This window comes from Patagioenas fasciata, chromosome 15, assembly GCF_037038585.1.
Source record: "Patagioenas fasciata isolate bPatFas1 chromosome 15, bPatFas1.hap1, whole genome shotgun sequence".
Taxonomy (NCBI): domain Eukaryota; kingdom Metazoa; phylum Chordata; class Aves; order Columbiformes; family Columbidae; genus Patagioenas; species Patagioenas fasciata.
Window position 1 is genome coordinate 14161628 of NC_092534.1, and position 14751 is coordinate 14176378.

Genomic DNA, 14751 nt, shown 5'->3' on the forward strand with positions numbered 1-14751 from the left:
CCCTGAGTTAGAGCTGTTGCTTGGGGCAAGATTTGGAGGGGAAGGGATGCACTGCTTGATGCAGAGCATCCATGCATCAGCTCGCGCTGCTGTGGTTACAGTTTGCAGGAGGTTGGCTCAGATGCCTGAGCAGTCAGAAACAAGCCACCCCTGGCCAGAGACCAGTCAGCACTGGTGTCTGGTTGTATCTGAGCTAATGAAGCCCATCTGGATGGATACCGTCATGCCTTTGTGTTTCTTCCCCTCTGCAGAAGAGGCTGCTTTGCCCGAAGAGAAGGATCAGGTTGAATCTTCACCTGTTACCTCTTCAGTCCCAGAGAAGCCAGCCTGCTTGGGCAAGCCAAGCATGAAGGGGTCACGAAAATCGCAACCGCTGCCGGCTGGAGGCTCTCCTGCCCCCACGGAGGAAAAGCGGTCAAAAGCCAGCAAAATGAAGATCTCCGCTAAGCTGCATAGCCCCCCGCAACCCGCTTACCAGCCTGCTGTGTTCAGCAGCATCCTTGGCACAGAACCCTACAGTGATCTCCCAGGAACGCTGGCGGCCTTTGGCTCCAGTGATGCTTCGGCGTCAAAAGGCAAGGCCAAGAAAGGGCGTCCCACAGAAGAGACGCAGGAGTTTGGCACCATGGTCAAGGCTCAGAGGAAGCATGACAATGAAATCCTCATCAAGCTGGACCATGAGGGTGTGATGTCTCCAAAGACAAAGAAGATGAAGGAGGCGATGAGGATGCTGGAGGACTCGAACCTGGCCAGTCGCCGAGACAACAAGAGTCTCTTGGGGCTGGGCTATTCCCCTGCAGTAGGTGCAGAAGGGAAGCAGAAGTCTTCCCGAGTCAAAGCAGCTGAGGGAGACCCTTCCCCTGCCAGCTTTGGAGGAAAGTTTGATGGCTCCGCGGAGACCCTCACGGCTTCAAAGGACCAGGAGGAAAAGGCAGCAGCTCCAGCAGCCGTTGATGAGTCTGAGAGCAACAGCAGTGACAGCAGCTCGGAGTCAGAGGGAGAAGAGGAGGCTGAGAAGAACCGAGGGGAAGCCCAGGACAGCAGCTCAACCAGCTCAAGAGCATCCACCCCTCTTTCTTCCTCCAACTCCTCCTCCTCTTCCTCTTCTAGCAGCAGCTCCTCTTCTTCCTCCTCTTCTTCCTCTTCCTCAGCCTCGTCGACTTCTTCTTCATCGAGCTCCAGCTCTTCTTCCTCCTCTACTACAGATGAAGACTCCTCCTGTAGCTCTGATGACGAAGTAGCTGAGGCCCAGCCAAGTTCCTCGGTGCAGCAAACCCTCCCACCCAAGCAAACCAAGCAGGCAGGGAAATCCCGCGCGTCCTCCCACCCTCAGAGCCAGAAACAGCCGGCGCAGCAGCCGGTGCAACAGCCGGCACCACAGCAGAGCGGCAACAAGAGCAGGCCCAAAAAACGCGAGGGCATCCACCTGCCCACCACCAAGGAGCTGGCCAAGCGCCAGCGGCTGCCGTCGGTGGAGAACAGACCCAAAATCGCCGCTTTCCTTCCCGCACGGCAGCTGTGGAAGTGGTTTGGGAAACCCACACAGGTAAAAAGAGCCTCTTCCACTGCTCTGTAGTGCTTGACGCTGATGTTTGCTTTGTGGTGCCCCTGACCCGTGTCCTTTCCCTTCTCCTGGGGTGGTGAAACTCTGCTGGCGTGGTGTGTGTCCCCAGCCAAGGTCTCCAGTTTGCTAGGAGAGGTCTGGGGGAGCCATCCTGCATGGCATGCCCCTCTGCCCAAGTCCTCTGGGAACACCTGTGGATGCTGTGGCTCTGCAGACCCTGAAGGGTGGGATGTGGGACAGGGCGAACGGTGGGTGGGGAAAACCTGGCTGCTCACCTGTGTGATTTTCTCTTGGCAGAGACGAGGGATGAAAGGAAAGGCCAGGAAGCTCTTCTACAAGGCCATCGTCCGGGGCAAGGAGATAATCCGCATCGGAGACTGCGCAGTTTTCCTCTCAGCCGGCCGCCCCAACCTGCCCTACATTGGCCGGATCCAGAGCATGTGGGAGTCGTGGGGGAACAACATGGTGGTCCGAGTAAAATGGTTTTATCACCCAGAAGAAACCAACCCTGGGAAGAAACTCAACGAAGGCAAGGTAGGCTGGTCTCCTTTGCTGAGAGGGCTGCAAAGCTGCTTGCTCCCATTTGTTTCCAAGGATGAGGAAAACACCCATGGCCCAGTTTCTTCCTGGTACCTTAATGGGGGTGGCCCCATCGTTTCATGTTGTGGGGGCTGCCTGTGGTGTGGACAACCGCTTGAGCAGGGGAAGGGTGGGTTTTATCGCATTAGGAAATAAAGACTTTCGTGGTGGTCCAAAAACAAAGTCAAGAGCCAGATCAGGTCTTTTTACAGTATAAGAATAACTGGCCTGGTGCTCAGAAACACTGAATTTTGCACACATGTGCAGTGTGGGTTACAGTAGGGCCTTAGTGTTTATTACCAGTAACTGGACAGCAGCTGAAGTTGTAAAGGCATGTGTGGAGGGGATAGCATGGAAAAACAACTATTTCACCTGCTTTTCATTTCTGTTTTCTTTTTTCCGCTTGGGCACAGCGCTGGGATCAGAAATCGGGGAGGAGTCTGTCCACAGCTTTGCAGGCATCCAACCAGAGGAAGGACTTTATGGAGGTTGGTGAGGTTGGAGGAGGGCTGGGCGGGGATGCTGGGGACACCATGACAAATCCTGCTGGGCGAATGCCCCCTGAGCTTCTCTGGCTCTTGTATTTTGCCTCAGCTGCTGAGTCTGCAGTGCCCAGGACTTTGGATGGGTATTTTTTGTGAGGGTGGGAGTAGCAGCAGGTGCTGGGTGTTGGGAGGAACAGAGAGGCCGGTATCCAGCACCCATCTTTGCATTTGCATCCTTGATGTGAGGATGACAAACTCCCGGCTGCTGTAGGCCCCTGTCCTTGTGTTCGGTGGCCGTGGCGTTCCCATCAGCGAGAGCTGAGCAGGCACAAGGTCTCAGGTTTAGTGCTCTGTCCACGCTGATTCGCAGTGTCACTCCCCGGGGCTGGCGATGGGGATGAGTGGGGAGTTCTGCTCGAGTGTGAGCACAAGTCCTGGCCAGTTGCGATAGATGTTTTTCCTGTATATTGAAGCTGATGCTGTAAATGCTGTGAGATCTAATTGCTCCGTCTCTTTCCATCTCCCTCCTCCCGTTCTGTAACGCAGCGAGCCCTCTACCAGTCCTCTCACGTGGATGAAAACGATGTCCAGACCATCTCACATAAGTGTCTTGTTGTTGGTCTGGATCAATATGAGCAGATGCTAAAGACGAAGAAATACCAAGACAGCGAGGACCTCTACTACCTTGCAGGGACCTACGAGCCCACTACGGGCATGATCTTCAACACCGACGGGGTCCCTGTCATCTGCTGACTGCCCAGGGGACACATGCCACCCCCTGGGAAGGGACGGGACAAACCTGAGGACGTGCCTGTTCAGACGACATGATTGTTTCTTTCAATGCTCATGACTTCTGTGTCACACTACAGACAGGAGAGCGCGAGAGACACGAGGAGGAGGGAGAGAGCTGAAGAAGGGGTTGGGGAAGCAGTTCCAGGACTTGAAGACGCCGTTGAGTGGTGGTGCTGCTGCCACTTGAACCCCAAGGCTCCTCTGGAAGTGGCTTTAAGTAAGGTGACACTTGATCAACTTCTCCCTTCCTCCTTTTGGTCCAGGAAAGCACATGGGTCTCGTGATCATTTCACCAGCGGGACCCCCCCCGGCAGGAGGGATCCCTTTTGTGTCATTTGTCCCCATCAGTAACTCGGAAGCCGCCTGTACGTGGAGGGACACCCGCTAACCTTCTGCATACGCTCCTCTCCGTCCTTATATTCCCTTTCCTGCTTAGTTTCGCATGACCCTTTAGGAAGGACAGGGTGAAAGAGAAAGGAGATGAGTCTCTCTCAGCGTCTCGTCTCGATCCTCTCGGCGCCTTTTTGCGGTTCCTTTTCCCTGGAGGCCCCTGGCCAGGCTGTGGAGCACGAAGGGGCAGAGATGGCCCCAGCACCAAGATGGCAGAAGAGGCCTTCTGTGCTGGGAGGAGCTGGGTGAAAGACAAGCCAACATCCAGTCTGCAATGCTCCCTTCCTGCTGCCTCGATCAAACAGTCTGAACCCACCTTCCCCATCCCTCTGCCCTGCAAAGGTGCTGGCGGGGAGCAAGGTGGCAAACGAAGAGCTCATCTTGGAGCGTGCAGGGAAGAGGGGAAGGAGGTGACTGGGAAAAGCTGCTGCTGGGTGCTTGGAGCAGAGGAGACCACAGCCCGTTGGATTTTGCCATCCCTTGCCCAGCTTTACCCTCCATACGTGAGCAGAGGTGCAGAGCTGCTGGGACGCCCTCGCCCCTCATCTGAAGGAACCAGGGCCAGAGTGTGAAGCCAGGCCATGCCTGCCTGCGGCGTTTCCACAGCCAGAGCCCCGCTGCCACCTTGGGCTCGGGGAGGGGAGCATCCAGCGTGCCCCATCCAGCCGTCCAACCTCCCCGTGGCTCCCGGAGAGCCGCCACCATCGCCTCCCCGTCCCTATGCGGCGCTGACCCACTGTCTCGCTCCCCGGGCCCACACTGGAGCCGTGGTGTCACCACCAGGGTTACAGCGGGCTGGAGGGGACACCGGAGGAGAACCACGCAGCAATGCACCATCCTTGCACTTAAAAAAATAAATAAAACAACCTCCAAGAGACGCACTGATCTTCACAGCTACCGACTCGCACTACAGATCGCTGGGACAGAGCTCGGCCCGGGCTCCGGTGGGGACACGCTTGTGACAAGGACAGATTGGGAACTATCCGCCCTGGCACTGGCTGCTTAGAAGGGGCTGGAGGACGGGGCTTGGGGGAGAATTTCCCTCCCTCATGAAGTTACCCACTCGTCCTATAAATGAACCACATGGTGCTGAGCTCGTACCATCTCCACCGCGGGCCACCGCCGCCTCGGATAGTGACGGTTCTAGCCTGTACAGTTTTAATGTACCAAAAGACTCTTTAGCCCTCCTGTATTATAAGTCTTTAAATGGATTCAACTTTTTAATTATAAATATAAATATAAATATATATATATAAATATAAACTTTTTAAAACTGTGAAAAAAAAAATTATGAAATTATAAAAAAAAAAAGAAAAAAAAAAAGACAGAAATTAACACAGTCTGACGTTTAGAATATTATTTTTTATTTCCTGTTGGATTGTGATTGTAAATGATCTGGGAACAGGCACACCCCCCACGCTCAAAGTGTACTGTACGTCTAGAAGCAAATTGTGTGAGCATATTTTAAAGAGCGAGAGAGAGCGCGCGAGAGAGAGATTTTATGCTAATGTTAAATAGAAAGCACTTAAAACCCACTGCCTTCTATGGAACACAAGGATATTTCAGACAATCGAGAGGAAAGGAGAGCCAGGTTTTTGTCTTTTTTTTTTTTGTTTGTTTTGTTTTATGTTTTGTTTCAAACAATTTTTTTGGCATTCTGTTTGTTGGAGAACTCCGTGTGATCTTTTTTCATAAAAAAAAAAAAGAAAATTAATTGAAAAAAAAAATGCAACTCAACGCTGCATCTTTCTTTGTCTCGCTTGTCCTGACTGCGAGGTTTTGCTCCCCTCGGTGGCAATGATCAGTTTTTGACTCAGCACCCACCTCGTGTATGGGAAAAGACCCCAGAGAGTGATACAGCGCCTGGGTCGGAAGTGTCCGTCTGTCTGTCCCCCTGCAAGGTGGCACCAACGGACACTCTGGGACCCTAGAGCAGGGGATGGTCCACTCACTGGGGCCTGTGGGGCAGGAGCTGCGAGTTCTTCCCCTGCAGTCACAGCGACTCTTGTACCCCTCCTGGGATGACATTTTGAGGCTTGAAATGCTGGATTTGCTCATTTTGCTATGAGCTGCACCTTACCCAGGCTGGGGCTGGTGGGGGTGCTGAGCCTGGGGCTCCTGCCACCTCCAGCCCTTGGGCTTCACATCCTTGGGAGGTGATGGTTGCCAACTCCGAGCACAGTGAGGTGCCACCGGTCCCAAAGATAAAAGAAGCAGCAGCCTCTGGTGTTGGCACCTTCTGGAGATCCTGCTCTGCTCAGCCCGTTCATCCAGCGCAGGTCTTGTTTTGGCAGCAGGTTACAGGCTGGCAGGGGTTTGGTGCGACCCGGGGGCAAGTCCGGCTGCCCCAGGTGATGGAGGGGACCCTGGAGAAGGGGAGCAGCACAAGAGGCACCCCGAGCCCCACAGAACAGCGCGCTGTGTTTGCCAGCCCAGCCTGTGGCGCCAGTGGCACAGCTCATGATCAGGCAAAGACGCTTAATCTGGCGTCAGCTTCATTTAGAATCACAGAATCATAGAGTAGTTTGTGTTGAAGGGACCTTCACAGGCTCCAGTGCCACCCCTGCCATGAGCAGGGACATCTTCACCAGCTCGGGTTGCTCAGAGCCCCGTCCAGCCTGGCCTGGGATGTCTCCAGGGATGGGGGATCCACCACCTCTCTGGCCAACCTGGGCCAGGCTCTCACCACTGTTGTAAAAAATTTCTTCCTCATGTTTAGCCTGAATTTCCCCTCTTTTAGTTTAAAACCATCACCCCTTGTCCTATTGCAACAGGCCCTGCAAAAAAGTCTGTCCCCATCTTTCTTACATGTCCCTTTAAGTACTCATAGTCCACACTTAAAAGCACTTTCAAGTCCCTTGCAATAAATCTTGCAGCTCAGCAGTGGCCTCTGCCCTGTTGCTATGGGGCAGACCCACAGTGTGGGCTGGGAGAGGCACGACCCTGCCCCTCTCACAGCTCAGGAGGAGCAAAGCAAAGACACAACCAAAAATTTAAAAAAAAACCCACAAAACCAACCTTTTCGAACGAGCAGAAGTGAATTGGGTATTTTACACAGCAATTGGCATGTCTGGGGAGGGCTCATGATTTCAATCCAGTCTCTGTGAACACCTGCAGCACCATCGGGGAAAGCCAAGACACACCTTCCGAAAGCCACCGGGGGCTGAAGGAGCATTTCCTTCTGCTCTTGCTGCTCCTCTTCCTCACCAGCCCTTCCTCAGCCTCCTCGCCAGCGCTGCTCCCGTTCCCTTCTGGATTTGGCAGTATTTTCTTCCTCCTGGCAATGGCTTGACTCGAACAGGAGACCTCCCCGTTGCCTCCACCGGAGAGCTGCACATCACTGATGGGCAAGCCCCCCAAGGGCAAAGGGACTGTCCCTGGGGCGGGGAGGAATGTCACCCCAAGAAGTGGCCCTGGCTAGGCAGTACAGGCTGTTTCGGAATGCCCCGGCCATTGGGATGCCAGTCCTTATCCATCCTGGGGCAGCTTTCTGGCTCCAGGCCCCCGCACCCAAGGAGGGACATGGGCCAAGTGGGGTGATGGGGACCATGGTGGGAAGCAGGTCCCATCTGGTCCCCATCACCCCGCCCCAGGACTCAGTACCCCGATGTAAAGGAGCCGTTGGAGATCTCGGTGTAGAAACAGGTACTGTGGGACGTACTGGTGAGGCTGTAGGCAAAATACGCCACGGCCGAGCCCAGCGTTAAGCCCGTCATGTAGGACACAGTCATGGTGTTCCCTGTGGGAAGGGACAAGGAGCATTAGGGTGCTCTGGCCACCCCACGTTTAGGTCCATGAGAGGGCTTGGTCCTACCTGCCAGCTCCCGCTGCTCGGGGCTCACTTTCCCCGCGGCCAGGATCATGGGGACACTGCCGAAGTAGCCGTTGGTGATGCCCATGAGGAGGGAGAAGATGCAGGGCCAGGCAGGGTGGCCGAAGGTGGGCTTCCCGTTGGGGTAGACACACATGATGAAGAGGGGGATGAAGACCACGCGGAGGCAGGAGTAGATGAGAAGGTGGGTCCCCCTCCAGTCGTAGGGCAGGGCAGCCAGGATCTGCAGCGAGGGGCAGAGACTGTGCTGGAGAAGTGAGGAGGCTGGGGAGGGGAACACAGTGCCCAAAATGTGGCAGAAAGCAGAAGACGAGATGGTGGAAAGACCATCTGCTGCAGGAGCTCAAGGTTGGCCATGCCAGTGAGCAACCTCACACTGGTTAGATACCCATGGGGTGGAGAGGACCCTTTTTGAAGCCAAGTGGCTTTGAAAGAGGACACAAAACCAGGAGGCAGGGGCGGAGGGGACACGTTACCCCTTGGCCTCCCTCCTACCTTGCCGACAAAGTCAGAGAGGTTGAAGATGGCCATGATGAGGATGGGGAGCCATTCCCCCAGCGTGCAGTTGTGGATCTCCGACTCCAGGCCGGGAAAGAGGCACAGCGTGATGAAGTAGGTCATGGCGATGGAGAGCATGTAGGCCCAGATGAGCCGGGACACGACGTAGCGGTGGAGCAGCATGTCTGGCGGGGACAGGCAGCGTGGTTTAGCCAAAACCCAGAGCTCACCCTTGCAGAGCCCCAAAGTCTTGCCTGCACCCCAAGGGTGGCTTCCAAAGATGTGACTGCCCCATGTTTTTAGGTGTGTTGAGAAGGGAATGACCCTTCCTCAAAGCCCCAGGTCACCGATTGCTCCCTCTGCCCCATAAAATGCTGCAAAATTGTCTCATCCCACCCCCTTCCCTGAGCCCATCACGCACCTCTGAAGCTGGGCCAGCTCCTCTTGATTTTGGGCCGAGGGACATCGAAGCGCATGTAGGTGCCACTGCCAGCCAGCTCGGCTTCGGGGCCTGGGCTGCCCCGCGGGGAGCTGGGCTGTCCCCGGGACCGGTTCTCCTGCGTGGAGCAGAGGGGACACCAGCACTGAGCTCCAGTGCGGAGAGAGACCCCAGGAGGCAACAAGGAAACCCACCGTTGGCTTACAAAGTGGACATCCTCGGCAGTGACATCGTGGTGGACGCGGTAACCCGTCCCGCGGTCACCAGCCCCCCGGGTCTCGGGGTCACCCTTGCGGGAGCAGGCGGTGTGGTAGCGGACGAAGCGGGTGCGCTTCACCAGGAGGTGGAGGATGAAGCACGTCAGCTCCATGCTGATGGAGATGAAGAAGAAGATGACCGTGTTCTCCTTCTCGTCTGACAGCAGCAGCTTGGTGAAGATGCGGCTGAGTGAGATGATGACCCCAGCGGTGCCTGGTGGCACAGGAGAGCTGTTGGCACCAGATCCTGCCGAGCCCCATGGTCTGGGGACCTCCAGCAGCCCCCCCACCACATGGTGATGCCTCCAGCTGTGGAGTAGCTACAAACAGGGATTTTTGGGGGCGGGCAGTGGAGCCAGCTCCTGGCAGACACCCCCACCCCCAGCTTGATGTGTCCCACTAGGTCTCATGAGTGATTTACAAACCATTAAACACCCTGGTTTGCTGGGGAGAACCTGAGGGTGTCCCTGATCTACCAAGACAGCAGGGCCCTGGGTGTGACTCACCAGGGCCATGGGTGACACTAGAGGAGGGTCCCCCCGGGGTCCCACACAGTTGACCATGGATGTAGATGCAGGTACTTACTCTCGCCCGTCATCACGCCCTGTGTGTAGCGCTTGGGCAGCAGCCCCGTGTAGCCATAGAAGCTGGATTGCTGCACTTCAGGAGAGATGCGCCAAGGGGAGAAGGAGGGATTATTGCTGCAGCCGAAATGCCGGGTGGGGGGAATAAACCCCGGTGGGGACCCACCCAGGAGCTGCACCCTTCCTGAACAGCCAATGCTGCACCCAAAGCCTTCTTGCCCCAAAAGCTGGGGGGCTTTTTGCCCTCCCTGGATGCCCCACCATGGCTGTTCCCACCAGGAGTGGCCACCAAGTGCAGGGTTCTGGGAAGCCACCATGGTGGCCAGATCAGCGGTGTTGGGGATCAATGCATGGTTTGGTGCTGGTGCCCCTGGTCAATCCCATGATGCCTGGATGGAGGTTGAGGGAATGGAGCAGGGACATGAGGATCAGTTTATAAAATCATTGAGTCATTTTGGTTGGAAGACACACTCAAGATCATGGAGTTCAACCATTAACTCAACCCTGGTGCTAACCCATGTCTGTGAGAACATCATCCATGCATCTCATCTAGTGGTGGGAGCAGGAGGTTGACCCAAGAGACTGCAGGTCCTGGGGATGGGGCTGTTTCCCGCCCCCCATCTGAGGGTTGTGCTTGTCCCAGCATAGCCACCATCCCACATACCTGTGCAGCCAAAGGCCACCACCCCAACAGCCACCAGGTTGATGGCGTAGGCTTGCCTGCGGGTGAAGAGTTCCAGCCAGACATCGCAGATGCTGACGAAGAGCAGAGGCCCCAGGGCAAAGAGATAACCTGCGGGTGGGAGAGGGAGGTGGGGAGAGGGGGCCAAGGCGGGGCCAGCACTGTCAATGGGTGTGGAGACCCCCACTCACCCACGGAGATCCGGGTGTGCAAGCTCAGCAGCTCCACCAGCGCGTTGTTGAGGATGACGGCCACCAAGGCCACCAGGATGTAGGTGAGGCTCATGTCAAAGACAATGGAGGTCCCTGTGGAGAGGCAGGTGATGGGGGATCGGCTCCCCTGGAAGTGTGGCCAAGGTCTCCCCAGGTTTGGGGTGGCTGGGAGGTGCTGCAGCTGCTGGAGACCTACCTGGGTATTTGTGGTGCAGATAGTCCACATCGGTGATAAAGCTGTTGTACGGCAGAAGAAATCCCACCCCGGCCAGCAGCATGGCGAAGTAAATCCCATGGTAGCGATCCTGGGGCTCAGGATCCTCAGAAACTGCCCCAAAAGGGGAAAGAAAATGGAAAAAGTCATGACAGTGGCACTGCTGCACCCATGGGACCTGCAGCAGACCCCAGCTGTGAGGCGATGAGCGGTGGTCCCGCATCCTTCACGGCAAATGAGGGGGTCACCAACACCCCAGAGTTCTCACAGATAAAAAGCCCCAGCACCAAGAAACTCCTTCCTTAAATAAAAGCATTTCAACAAGATGCAAGAGGCAGGAAAATACCCAGGATTTGGGTGCTGATGAGTTTTGACAGCAGCCGAACAACCTGAAAGCCAAGCAGTGCAGGTAACCGGCAAAGCCAAGGCACAGGAGGGGCTGAAGGGGACAAGAATGCCCCAGGATGCAGAACAGGGCTGGGGGAAATCCTGGGAGCATCCTTGAGCCCTGCATGGTGAAGATGCAGGATTGGGGTGAGCTGGGCAGGAGAGCCAGGGCATGAACCCTCAGCTCCTTGCCACGCTGCAGAGTCTGCTGTGCACCTCACATGGGTACAAACAGCTCCAAAAAAAAAAGGCATTAGGCATTTTAATGGCATTTCAGGCCATTTGTGGCTATTAAACCCATCCCAGGAAGCTCCTAAATGGGTGGGAAAGCAGCAGGAACGCAGGTCCTGGCTGTGGTTGGGGTGGCGTCTGCTCTCACCCGGCTCCATGAAGGTGAGGACGCCCTTGGCCTGGCTGCCCCGCTGCAGCTCGTCCTCCTCCAGCTGGTAGCTGTCGAAGCTGAAGCTCATCACCACGTTCCCCTCCGGCGTCCCCGCCGGGCTCAGCTCCTTGAAGCGCTCAGCTCCCACTGAGCCCATCACGGTCGGCCTGGGAGGGAGAGCGGTGACACCCCTGGGGATTGTCCCCTGGGGGTGATGCCAGGGGTCTGCAATGGATGGATGGCATGTGGTTGGCCCTGAGCCTTCGTCACCCCACCACACCACCGCGGCTCCTGTGTTTCCACCTGGAAAGATGTTTTCCCGGAGCAGAGTGGGATCCCCTGACCCACTGGGCAGGAGTTTGGGGTGCTGAGTGGTGATCATGGGGTCCGTGGAAACCTCCCCCATGGCACAGCACTTACCCCAACCCCGCTCAACACCTCACTGCGATGCTTCCAATGCCAAATGCCATCGCGCTTTCCAAAAGCCATTAGAGAAATTAATGGGTGAAAACCACTGATAGAGGACAGCTGCTGGGGAAGATCCCGTCTGCCTCGGAAGCCCTTGCTCTCCATAGGCAGCACACGCTGACTCTGGTTTATGCCCTTTTTTCAGCATCTCTGCTGCCTGGAGCTGGGACAAAACCACCAGCCTGGGCAGACACACTCCTGCAGCCTTTTTGGGAGAGGGTGGGATGCTACCCAGCTTTTAAGGCAAACATTTTGGATCTGCTTCTCCAAGGGGCTGTGGCACAGCAGGGGGATGCTCAAAGAGCTGCCAGAGAGACCCCAGCAGCACAGCTGAGAGGTTCCACACCAAATGCATCCCAAACTGAGCTCCCAAAACACCTGGCATCCTCCAGTGACCCTACCAGAGCCACCCAAAACATGGTTTAACCCCCTAGGGCCATCCCATCACAGGCCCTGGGGAGGGGTCACTCAGCATTACCAGCACCAGTCGCTAGATGCCAGCCTGCCCCTGTGCCCACCGCCCGACCAGCCAAGGGGGGGCAAATCACCTCCAAGGCAGCAGGTTGAGGCAGGCGAGGGAAGAAAAATCAATTACAGTGATTTCTCTGGTCTCCCTGCCAGATGTAGCATCTGTAGGAGCAGAGAGGTTTCCCAGCATCTCCCTGGCTGCCAGGATGGGTGGGATGCTGGGGGACCCTTGAGTGGGGGGTAAATGTGGTTCCCATGGCCCCTGCAAACACAACCCTAGAGTCTAATACGTATCTGCTCGCTACAGGGACTGGGGGCACTGAGCAGCGCTGCCACAGCACCGAGGTTGTGCGATGGGACCGGGCTGGGGTCCTGCACCACGACCCCTCATCCCAGATCACCATGGGCAAAACAACCCAGGGGAACACATTTTGGCTGCGGACACCGCTCCACCCCATCAGTCATGGAGGAGCTGGCTGTGATCCCCTCCACTGAGAATCCTCCTGCGCCTGATGCTACCCCAGGCAATAAAACCCAGTGAGAAGCATCTCTCGGGATGCTGGGAAAGCCTGTTGCAGGGTTTTTTCCACAGCAGAGATCCCAGCTGGAGAACATGCTGTCTGGAAACACCCCGTACCTGCTGTGGCCCAAACTTCTTGATGCTGTGGAGCTGGGAGCAGAGCGAGATGTTCTGCACGGCTCCGGTGCTGGACCAGTGCTCCAGCACCCATCTGCCTCGCCTGCTCCGCGCATCCCTGAGCCACGGTAAATCAGATTTCCCCCTCCCTCTGGATTTACACCTGTCTATACGGGAGGGGACTCAGGCCTTGCTGTCCCTGTGGCCACAGGCTGGAAATTGGGGGGGGTGTCCTCCATCATGGCCAGGGCTGGGAGGTCTCACCCGGGGACAGGGCACCCGCAGGGCTGGGCAGAGCGGGGGACCCATCCCCGCTGCACCCCAGTGCCGAGTGACCCCCGCGCACCGCAGACCCCCCCGTCAGTGCGGAGAAGCGATATTTGCTCTGGCAAAAGGGTCCCCGACATCTTGTGAGCAGCGAAGTTGCAATAAACAGCGGGCAATTCAATAACCCCGGTCCTGGGGGTGAAGGAGAAGCATCTTGCAGGAGGGAGGGAGGAGGAAACCCAGCCCGGCCGCGCCCGGGGGAGGACGCTGGGGAGCCGGGGGGGGCAGTGGGGGGGTCGCGGGAGCCACCTCGCCCCCCGCGGTCCCGGCCGTGCCCAACAGGTCGGCAGCGGCTCTTACCTGGCTCCGCCGCGGCCGTTCTGCGGCATCCGCGCCGCGCCCGCCCCGCTCAGCGCCCGCCGGGCCCCGGCCCCGCCATGGCGGAGCCTCCGCCGGGGGAGCGGGGGGGACACGGAGCCGGGGGGAGGCCGGAGCGAGTGCGGCGGCTGCGAGCGAGGAGCAGAGGCGGCCCCGGCGCTGCCGCCCGCCCCCCCGCGTCCTCCCGCCTCCCTTCACTCCTCCTCCGCCCCATCCCGGGGGTGCGCACCGGGAGATGGGGCTCCCCGAGCCTCCCCCGGGGGCCGCAGAAAAGGTTTTTCCAATGAACAGTGCACATGTAGAGCCCTGTCTACAGGTACTGCCTATAGGCACCTCCTAGGAGGGGTTTCAGAGGCCTGGAGCTAATTGCAAAGAAATATTAATTAAGATGAAATCTCTGGGAATGTCACTGGGGACATGAGTTTTGCAGGGACAGGGTCCTGCCCATCCTGCAAAGGAGGACAATGGGGTCAGCATGAACTGTCCCACGAATGGATGGGTGGACAGACAGAAGAATAGATGGATGGACAGAAGGATGGATAGATGACAGCTCCAGCTAACAGAATGCAGCAATCCCCCCAGAGAAGCAAGTGGAGGGGTTCTCTGCTCCCCAACGTAACCAGGGAGTGGAAGCAGAAAAGGAAGAGAACCAACAGCATGGGGCAGTGGGGACATCTGTCCTGGGAGGGGATGTTTGTCTCCAAGGAGGGTGCTCCAGGCATCTCCCAGGCTGGGTGAGCTGGCCAAGGCTGCAGGAGATATAACAGGGAGCTGACACTGTCAGGTTTTCTCACAGGAGCATCAAAGCATGAACAGGGGACACACAGCAGGTGCCCCCTCCCACCAAGCCAGGTGACAGCCCTGGGGGACCAGCCCTTCTGGGTTTTTCCCCCCGGGGGTGGGAGGATGGCGAAGGCGGCAGCGGGAAGGGGAGAGGTACAGTCCCTGGCTGCAGCGCGCCAGGCTGTGAATTACAATCTCCTTGCAGTCAATAAATGCTGCCTTGGATAAATCAGCGTGTGGGGCTGGGGGATGCGCTGCTGCTGCTGCTCACACCAGAGGAAATCAGAGACAAAACCGTCTGCACCCCTTCAGCCGCCCTTCTGCCAGGTTGAGCGCAGGGGCTCCCACAAATTCATTGCAGGCAGGAAAACAGGCCAGGTGGAAATTTCCATCTATTCTCCTTGGCTGAAATAGCCAGAATTTGGCTCAGAGCAAACCAGACTGCTGCGTTGA

At 57.0% G+C, this 14751-nt stretch overlaps 2 protein-coding genes across 5 annotated transcripts in view; one reads left to right on the plus strand and one right to left on the minus strand.

Moving 5' to 3' along the window:
* Positions 1–5552, plus strand: part of TNRC18 (trinucleotide repeat containing 18) — a 55514-nt gene extending 49962 nt beyond the window's left edge. For all 4 annotated transcript variants that reach the window (XM_065850435.2, XM_065850437.2, XM_065850436.2 and 1 more), the window contains 4 exons: positions 252–1546; positions 1862–2098; positions 2557–2631; positions 3175–5552. In XM_065850435.2, coding sequence (XP_065706507.2) covers positions 252–1546; positions 1862–2098; positions 2557–2631; positions 3175–3381 — 1814 coding nt within the window. In that variant the 3' untranslated portion in view covers positions 3382–5552. The remainder of the gene's footprint in view (positions 1–251; positions 1547–1861; positions 2099–2556; positions 2632–3174) is intronic.
* SLC29A4 (solute carrier family 29 member 4) lies at positions 5153–13619 on the minus strand. The gene is made up of 11 exons (XM_065850439.2): positions 13498–13619; positions 11295–11464; positions 10511–10642; positions 10294–10407; positions 10085–10213; positions 9422–9496; positions 8785–9050; positions 8562–8697; positions 8138–8325; positions 7625–7865; positions 5153–7549 (listed from the first exon to the last, which is right to left on the minus strand). The coding sequence occupies exons 1-11, from the start codon at positions 13524–13526 to the stop codon at positions 7407–7409; spliced, it is 1623 nt and encodes a 540-aa protein (XP_065706511.2). The 5' UTR covers positions 13527–13619; the 3' UTR covers positions 5153–7406.
* Between the last annotated feature and the right edge of the window lie 1132 nt (positions 13620–14751).